The 10,284-nt window shown below is 36.6% G+C and overlaps 1 protein-coding gene across 5 annotated transcripts in view; it reads left to right on the top strand.

Moving 5' to 3' along the window:
* The window catches only part of Ttc39b (tetratricopeptide repeat domain 39B), a 122,237-nt gene extending 114,464 nt beyond the window's left edge, over positions 1 to 7,773 (top strand). For all 5 annotated transcript variants that reach the window (XM_074051821.1, XM_074051817.1, XM_074051820.1 and 2 more), the window contains one exon: positions 895 to 7,773. In XM_074051821.1, the coding sequence (XP_073907922.1) occupies positions 895 to 985 (91 nt within the window). In that variant the 3' untranslated portion in view covers positions 986 to 7,773. The remainder of the gene's footprint in view (positions 1 to 894) is intronic.
* Positions 7,774 to 10,284: the final 2,511 nt, after the last annotated feature.

Here is a 10,284-nt window from a genome sequence, read left to right on the forward strand (position 1 = left end):
ATGTGTAAGCAATGGTATGGTCAAGGCTGAGGATAAAGATTCCAAGTCACTAGTACATACACAGTGCTATTTAAGGCCATCATGCTTGAAGAGGTCATTTTTGAAAAATTATAGAGCGACAGAGTTCTATCATAGTGCCTGAGACATACCATCATTTTAGAGATTAAACAGTAAGATTAAGAAGATTAAAATTTTTAGTAAGATTAATTGGAGTTAGGAAGACACCCAGGAAAACCAAGTGTTTGGAAAAGATGAGAATGGTTGGTTATGAGGACAGTCACTGAGCGGTCAAGAAACGTAAGACCAGAGAAGGGGGGCCACTGAATTTGACTTCCCTAAGAAATTGGTGACCTTGACAAAGTCGGAAAATAAGTATAGTCAGCTACTGAGGCAAGACTTTTAGGATGTTTGCTGTGAATAGAGTGTAATGGTGGGGCAGAAGCTTTAGGGACATTGTGCAGTCAAAAAGGACTTTGGGGAAAAAAAAAAGGTCTGGTCTTGAAACATAAACATGCCCTCCAACATGAACCTGCTTTAACATTTTCCAGTTTAAAAAAAAGGAAGTCAAACTATTTAGGAAGAGTTCACCAAATTCGTTATGCCCTCCTCATAACCTTGCTATGGGGGTGAATGGTTTGGCAATTAAGTGGAATGTTGCTACCCGAAGTATGGCCTTTAAATCACCACCAGGAAGCTTTTGGAAATACAGACTTAGCAACTCACTGTCCCCTCTCTCACAGAAGCAGAGTCTGTGCTTTACTAAGGCCCACTGTTAATGCATATTGAAGTTAGAAAGTAAATATGGAGATTAGAGAGAGGCAGAGGAGGGTTGGTGGTGCACTGGTATGCAAAGAAGAAATTTTGACCATATGATTTTATTGTTACTGTCTTCAGAAACAACTACAAAGATTACTCCTTGGAGTCCAGACTACACTTCAGAATCCAGGCAGCTCTTCACCTCTGGAAAAAAACACCCTCAGTTTGATGAGAACGTGAAGGATGGAATTTCTCCTGATTAGCCTTGGCACCTGCTATAATAGACCTTCAATTAAAGTGGAAAAGTGATCTTCTGAATAAGAGACAGAAGACCAGTTTGTCAATGTTTTCTATCACATGAGTGGTTTACTGCTGGTTTACCTAATACCCCTACCCCATGGAATGACATTCAGTACTATCTAGAAAATTCTTATGCTTTGCTTCTCTAAAAAGAATTTCATATTAGATTTTCATTAGGGTGAGAAGTCTTTTAAAAGACTCCCAGGTACAATAAATAGATTATTTATTTTTTAATGTGGAAATTAATATTATTTAAGTAACAAGTCACTTTACAAGTTGAGCCATTTTTAGATTAGTTGGTCAGTTAAAATTCAGAGATATTTTGTTGTCTAGTATTTAAATCTGAGGGAAAATAAATATTACATTAAAAATAATGAGCTTCTGAAGATTCTGAAAAAGACAGGTAGAGGGCAGGAGCTGGATTAGGATAGTGGACTTAATAGGTTGAAGGGAACTGTATCTATAATAGATGAAATTCCAAGTTACTGGATTTTTACTCCTCATGTTGGTTAAAGGTGGTGACATTTTTGAGAGGCTGTCCTGTTTTTTAATGTACTTCAGTCTATTATAATAACATTTGAAACATATTCCCTATATATAAAAGGGGAAGAAAAAGTCATATTTTAGAAACTATCTGTAATCTTAGCAATGAAGTCTAAAATAGATACATTGATTATTTTTCTTATAGGAAGAAAAGTTCCTGCTGCTTTATGTAATATGTAAAATATTAATAATTTTTACACTTATGATGTTGGTAAGATCTCATTTTCTAATCTCCCTAGCACTGTGATGGTTCTTTATAAATATTTGGACCATTCTTGGTCCTTTAACTGGGAAGCAGATTCAGGGCATGGAGATGGAAGGAGCCTAACTCTGTGTGGTCCTCACTCTAGCTGGGTGACCTTTTAGGAAGTCCCTGCTCCCTGTGCATCACCAGATTTTCCTCATTTCTGAAATGAAAAAGAACAGATGACTTTCAAGGTCTCTTTTAGTTTTATAACTGTGAGTCTGGGTATTAGGTATTTATTTCAACAAACAATGCTCAATGTTTAACTCAAACCATTCCCACGTAGAGCGTCTTATTTTCCCATCACTTCCGTTCCCCACAACTGCCCATAAGCATGTGCTGTGGCCAGGGGCCATATTCCATCCAGTAAGGAAAAACAGTTCATAAAGTGAATGAGTCCGGGTTTTATCCTATTTCTGTTTCTGTTTTGAAGAAGACTAACTTGCCCTGGAAAGGGTCTATTTTCACAGAAAGAGCCTCAGATTGGGAGCGTGGAGTCCCTCTCTGTTAACAGATGTATGACACATAACAAGTGATGTATCCTTTCTGGGCTTGATTTTTCCAATGGGGATAGCAAGGTGGCACTTGGGCTCAATTAGATCATGCAGATGGAAGGTAAAAGCGGGAGAGGCTATAGCATGGGTGGTAGTAAGGATTAGGGTTTTTATGCACTGATGACATTATCTATGTAAAGTATTGGCTGAGCCTGTAGTCTGTGCTGTATGATAAAAGAAGTGTAGAAATTCACAACCCTTTACATTCATTCATGCATTTGACATTGACAATAGCCCAGATTCTGGATTTGCTCCTTACTGTCCCCTGTTGTGGAACCCTGTGCCCAGCAAGCATTTGATGCTATTTTATTTAAGGTATTGAGTCTTTACCAGCATTGAAAAAATATTTATTTGCAGTGTAAGATGATTAACTACAACTTGAATCAGAGTTCCTCCCCTTTAAATAGTCTGGGGGCAGATATTAATATATCCTATTAGTGTAAATTATAAAACTTTGGGAACACACAGGAAATAAATGAACTCATTATACTGTAGTTAGTTGAAGATATATCCAATAATTATTTTGCATTTAACTTTGGAAAAAAGGTTTATAAATTCTTTAGAAGAGCTTTGGTAGCATTATTTTTAAAAATACACATATCACATTAGTAATATAATAATAATATATACTTATATTATTTTTGTGAGAAACTGTTGGAGCTGAAAGTCATTTAAAAACTCCTTCTGGTATATGATGAAAAAAACTAAGCTAATTATTTTAACTACATTATCATGCAGTATAAAAGATATTTATATGTTCCAGTTAATTTTTTTTCTTGTGTTTATTATTACTTCCTGTTCTTTTTATGGTTACCTGGCAAAAATCCAGTGATTTTTAATTTAAAATTTGTACTGTAATTAATGCATTACAGTTGATTAATACTGTAATTGCATTAAACTATATGAATATTTCCTGGCATGTTCAAGATATTGTGTTGGCACCAATTTCTTGTGACACCAGCAAATATTCCCTTTTGAGCTATTTTGTAATTTTACTGTGTTCTGTGAAGAATGAGTACCTAAGTGACAGTGTTTCATCACCTAATCTTTTGAGGGGCATATGTGATAGCGGTGGGTTGCCAATGTGTCTGACAGTGTAATTTGTGTAGTTGCTGATATAATTGCCTTTATTTATTTTTAAATGGAGAGACAATGTTCTGTTTGGTGCTTTGTAAATTTAAGTAAAGGTTGTGCTTCATAGGATTGTTGACAAGGAAGACATGATTTTTTGCTTGACAATAACCACATCAGCTCTTGAAGTATATTTTTAATGCTTTCTCTACCCACGGATGCAAGAAGTTCATTGATTTTCTTTACCTTCAGAGGGCAGAGAAGAGACAAGGATAGAAGCTATAGGACGGTGAATTCCAGATTAATCAATGTTAAGGAAAATTTGTAATCGTTAGAACAATCCCACAGTCTAAAACAGTCTGACCAGCTCTTTGGCAAGGAGGTATGTTTAGCTGAACTAAGTGACTATCATTGTTACCTGGCCTGAGTACTTAGACTAGTTGAATTTGAGGTCACGCTGTGATTTTTTTTTTTTTTTTTTTTTTTTGGTGAGACTGGGGTTTGAACTCAGGACTTTGAGCTTGCAAAGTAAGTGCCCTACCACTTGAGCCATACCTCCAGTCACACTCTATGATTCTTTGTTCAGGGTTTAAAAATCAGTGGTTGGAGGAGTGGATAAAGAAGGAAGGACCCCTACCTCCCCCAGCTCCAAACAAAAGAGAATGTTTCTTCTTGTAAGGTCATTCCACTGTGATAGACATTAATGGTCTCTGTTTAGTACTCAGGGTGATTTCACTTCTCACCCATCCCTGTAAAGTGAAATTATTGATCTTTGTGAATAGAAGTCCCCCACCTTGGATAATAAACATAATAATTTAAAAAATGGTCTTTGTGACCATCTGGAAAAATTTCTGCAATTACTCTGATTAATTCTCTTATTGATCTGTTTTTTCCTATTTCCATTTTTTTCCTATTATATTCTACATTTATAGAGCTTTAATTTAAATATACTTAGCTAAAATGAGTTAAGAAAGACTGCAGTAATCCTGTTTGAAATTCTAAGATTTTGTGATTCATCAGGCCTGGAATGGATCTCAGGAAATTACCCTGTCCTTTTCAGCCTCTAAACAGTTTTGCTCCATCTGTCCTGCTCTGTGCAGTAGCCACTTGCCACCTGTGGCTGTTGAGCACTTGAAATGGCCCAGGTGCATGGGATGAGGCCAAGTGTCAAGGAAGCCTTCCTCCACAAGAGCTGCAGCTCTTTCTGTCTACAGGCCACAGGTCCTGCTTCCTGGCATCCTGGTGTTCACTTGCTGTCTGCTGTGATCACCCAGTTACCAAATTTAATCACCTGCTGTGTTTTAGATATCTGCCCATGAAGTTTACTTTTCTATTTAACTGTCCTTAAGTATCGTGTTTGTTCTGCAGAGGATCAAGGTCATTGGCATGTTTGAACATTAGTCTCTCTCCCTCTGCCCCTGCTGAACTTCCAGTACTCCAGACTAGAAGTCTTGATTTTTCAGGCTACTATGTTAATCTGATTTTATAGGCATTCCTGGCTTTTTCATAAATTACAACTGTTAGAATTGTAGAAGAGTGACTGTCCACCTTTGAAATGTTAGTAGATTTCATGAATAAAATAACTTCTAAGATAACATTATTCTGAAAAAATTAGTGACACTTTTCAATCCCTTTATAGTATCTGTGTTTTAAAATTGACTGTTTCAAGTAGCCCAATATTACTATTAAAGGTTTTTAGATACAAGTTATCCTCTTAGAAAATAATGTGGCAGGTGATGTATTTTCTGCCTTTTGTTGCCTCTTAATATTTTTGAATGTATATGGTAGCTAAGTGATATGCATAAATATAATGAAGACATTTTACCCTCTTTAGACATTTCTTGATTAGAAACATGTATTGATCAATAGATATACACAAAACAACTTACTCATATTAAATAGACAGTGTTTTATACTATTCTTTCAGGAATGCAGGATTTTCCCCAAATTGTTCTCCTTTCTCCAACCTAATTATTTATTTTTTCTTTAAGTACTAGATTACTAAACCCTATTCCTGCCTCCTTTTTAATAGTATTATCTTGTGTGTGTTTACAATTAGAGTTCATTATTTTAGAATGTTGGATTTGAAATACAAGGAAAAGGACACATCAGAATTTATCATTGGGAAGCTATCTTTTGTGTGGAACAGTTCTATCTTCAGAAGGGACTGTTGAAATTCATTCCAGTCTGTTTCTCAAACTTCACTGCCACAGAAAGAAATGATGTGAGAACATCCCATGTATTGGGATGGCCAAGCGGTTCTTGGCCTAAGCCATCCGAGGGATGTATTGATTTAGCTCCAGAGGAAGTAGCTGCCTCACTGGAATTACTAGCAAAGAATACGTATAGATGCTTACAGGTTGAATTTATTAAAAAAAAAAATTGGGGGTGGGGGGGCTGGGAGGTCCTGAGTTCAAACCCTCCTACTACAAAAAAAATAATAATTTTATTTTTATTTTTTGTGTTGCTGGGGATCGAACCCGAGGTAGTGGTGCATGCTAGGCAAGTGCTCTACCACTGAGCCACATTCTCAATTCCAGGTTGAGTGTTTAATAGGAAAAGTCAAGGTTCATGGTAATACCAAACCACTAAGTAAAATGTGTTGAATATTTATATGCAATGCACCTTGAATGCTAATCCAGTAATTCTTAGAAATACATACTTTAAATGATGAATTTACGGGATGCTAGCATATCCTACTAGGAGCTTTTGTTTTATTGCTGCTTAACTTTTTTTTAGCAAATTGGTTTTAATTATTGGTAGCCTTTTGGGTACCATGGGGGTGGGGGAAGTTTGTCTCATTGTAGCAGAACTGATAACCAGAGAAACTGAATAAATGAACACATTAAAGAATATTACTACTCATTTCATTTTTAAAGGAATTGCCTTATTTTGAAATTTGAGGATATACTCAGTTTGCTGGGTATGGCATTGTGTGCTTTGGAAATTATGAAGATATCCTAATTCATTCTTATCTGAAATGGAGCCAAAAATCCAGGTAGCAATTTTAGAAATAGTAAATAAGTATAAATAATTTTCATTGGTTCATTTTTCCTGAAGTCATTTATTCTTTGGAATAGATGATTACTTTCTATAGAGTGATTTGTTTTTGCTTTAAGATAATAAATTACATGAAAAGAGATATTATGGTAGACATTTAAATTCTAGGGGGTTAGATTTAATGGCTTAAGTAGACAATACTGTTGGATTCTGTTTAAGTTTTGCAAGGGAGAACATATGTGTTTCTCTGATATGCTCTGTCCAGAAAAAGTACTTAACATTTTCTTGCATTCTCATATGTGTTATGGAAATTCTATCAGCAGTTTATTTTTATTATTATTTGTCCCCATGCTGTTGGCATCTAAACACCTAATGCCAGTTGACTCAATATATTAATATTTTAAGATATTTATTTATAAATATTCATAGCACACTAAAAGTTTTTGATGCAAGTTGTTAAATTATGTGTAAAGGTAAATATATATATATATATATATAATAAGTGAAAAGTATTATTTTATTACTGAAATTTATTTCCAGAGCAAATTTATTTTGTAGGTATTTCATTTGGGAAATTTTGCTTTGCCTCAAAACAGAAAATAATCCTGTCTTATGTTCTGGCCACCAAAAAGCCTCTTAATGTTACCTTGACGTGTAGAAGGATTTAGAAATTCTCTGTTGACATTTGTTTTTCCCTCTTGTTTGGATTAAACAAAATAAAGTTGGAAGCCATACTGTTTTGTAAACAAATTTGAAGTTTCTTGTTGAATCATCAGGGCTACCTGTGTGTACTGTGTGGTCCAGTGTTCTGTTAGCAACAATTAACAGCGTGTTACCTCATTCTTTCCTCTTACATTTGGGCTTAATCTTCTTTCTTTCCCATTCTCAGCAGTCACAGTTTTACAGAGCAAAACAGTTTTAGGAATTGAAGATGTGTGAGTTCTGTATAAAATGAATGTGTTAGTAACATCCATCTGCCGATCAAGTAGGCATTGGTTCTGGTAACAAAGTGAAATAGATTGTAGCTATAAAAGCACTTTATCAATACAAGTCAAGAAGAAAGAAGAAAACTGTGAACTGATATTTTTAATATAAAAACTGTGTTCCCAATGAGTATTATTTTGCTGATCTTGTGTTAATGTTATCTATGATGTGTAAGTTAATGCTAATATGAGATCTTTATTTTCAACATGAAGATAGCAGTTCCTGTAGCCTATTTTTACCATTTAGACATTTTTTGAAAACAGATGTCATCTTAGAAATTGTATTTCCAAGTGCAAATAAATCATTCCAACTTGAAAGTCAGCATGTTTTATTTTTCATTCCTTAGTAGTACAGGGTACTGTGCACAATTAGATACATGTTTGAGTTGCCAGGTTTTTTTTTTCTGAACTCTATATTTTCATATTGCTGCGACCAGTTTATCTACAACATGCGATTGGCTCGCATTTAAATAAATGGCACTTGATGGAATTGCAGTCTTGTTCTGGTTGGTCTGTATGTGAAAGCTGTACACAGCAACTCTTCTGTCCGTCTTTATCATGTCATACAGATTTGAACTTTGGGTTTTCATCAGGAATTTCTTTTCCTGCCTCCAACCTTAACATATTCTTGGCTGAGCCCTGGGCATGAAAAGACAAGATGTGTGGTTGTCTCGAGGGAGGATCACTGTCCCTTTCATCTTTTTATAGTCTTTTTAATAGCCCAGAGATTTAAATTAACTATTGACATGTCCTGTTGAAGGAGCAGTCTTCAGCATTCGTTGTAGCAAAGAAGACTTAAGTGTTAGTCTCTGGGAACCAGGAAGAATGAGTCCCAAACTTGAGCTAAATCTTGCCTAACTCTTAAGTAAGATGGGAAGACTGCTGTCTGATTGAGCTCTGAGAAGGATCAGAGGAGAGGGATGAAGACCACGATGGGCTAATTTAATATAAAACATTTCCTTCCAATCCACAGACCAGTTCCCTTGGCTAGAATCAGTCACCCTGATTCACCGAATGACAAAACAATCAGAGAAATGCAGGTTAGTTGTGGGTTCAGGAAGAAGAAGTGGGTGTGATGAACAGCTGGCCCATCTTTGCCATGTCCGCTTTTGGGCTAGATCTACCGTGGTTCTCCCAACATGTGTTCCTTCCTCTCCTGCTTGTCTTTATTTTATTCTTTGGTATGGAGAGCTTGATAGATTTGCAAATACACAGTGACAGCTCTTTGGTTTGAAAGTAATCAACTTAAGCTGATTTCAAAACAAAAACTTCTAAGACATTTACTGAATACCAGGTTCTTGTGGAGCCCAGGGGCAAGAATACAGGAGGTCCCCGGAAGCATCTGAGTTCAGCATGGAAATGTTTTTTAGAGCTGGAAAGCATTTCTCCTCTCTCTTATATCTTCCTTCTCTCCAGATGAACTTCTGCTTGTGAGTCACTTTTCTATTATGCTCCATCTCTGTTTCAGCCAGTAAAAGACCAAGTCCACATTGTCCTCATCCAGGCCCTAGACTGCCAGAGTGTCCACACCCTAGAAAGAAAAGAGGAAGCGAGTATTGTGCATATGATTTGGGTCTTAAAGACATGAATTTCCTATCCAGGCAAATCACACAGCTTTACTTCACCTGGGCAGGAAGTTACAACCCTAATGAGTCTGGAAGGAGAGCTACCAGCAATAGATGATGGACAGCATTAATGTCTGCCTTAACCAGATAATCTGGTTCACTCTCCTTATTGCACACAGAGTACACTCAATCTTCCCCAAGGGACATCACCTCCGAATCCCTTCAGATTGTGGCCAACATGTTTGTGGTCTTACTTATTACAAATCCAAATGTGGCTCCAAATTGGTATGGACATCATGAACTAAAGAGTCATTCTCAACATGAAATTTGTGTACTGGTTAAACACTCCTGCTCAGAAGACAAAATGTGAAGTGTGGGAAACACATAGTGAACACTGATCTTGGCAATTCTAAAATCCCACATTTTGAGGCTTCCTACTTGGGAATAGGCAATGTTCTTTGGTTAGACCTTGATCCCATTTCCTGGGAACAGTGCTCTCTGTGGCATCTGGCTTCACCTTCTGAGAGAGTCATTTCTTTTTTTTTGTGGTCTTGGGGTTTGAACTCAGGGCCTCATGCTTGCTAGGCAGGTGCTCTACCACTTGAGCCATTCCACCAGCCTGCCAGAATTCCTATTTATTATGATTTCTTATCATTTCTCTAGCCTTATCTAAAGTAGCTGTCATTCTCAGTACCTGAAAACTCTCTCAGTCATTTCTGCCTCACGTGGGGGGCCTTAGGATCATTTTAAGTCCCCAGAAGAGTCTTTGTCAGTGCAGGTTGTTCTTTGACAGTATAATTCTGTCAAGGATTTAGTCTGCTTTTTGCCTATTCGATTCTGTGTCATATGCCAAATAACCACAACACATTGCTGTCATTCCCATTGATTTAACTGACTAAACTTAATATTGACTGGAGTCAGTACCAATTCTGTGTTAATTAGGCTGGCCTAGGATATGATAGTAACAAATAGCCCCCAAGTCTTAGTGGCTTAAAATAACAATAGTTCTTTTCTTGCTCTCACTGTTTGTATATTTTAGATCTGTTACAGATTCCTACTCTGCATTGTGGAGGTTACTGGAATGACTATCATCTGGAATGATACTGGCATGGCAAAGGGAAGGAAGTTTGGCAGATTGCACACTGGCTTACAGCACTCCCCCCCAACTTAAATGAAGTAAACTTGAATATCATAACATTTTATCCTTTTAAGTACACAGGTCTACATTTAGTAAATATATACTGTTGTGCAGCCATCATACAATGTAG

The sequence above is a fragment of the Castor canadensis genome, chromosome 13 (genome assembly GCF_047511655.1).
Source record: "Castor canadensis chromosome 13, mCasCan1.hap1v2, whole genome shotgun sequence".
NCBI lineage: Eukaryota > Metazoa > Chordata > Mammalia > Rodentia > Castoridae > Castor > Castor canadensis.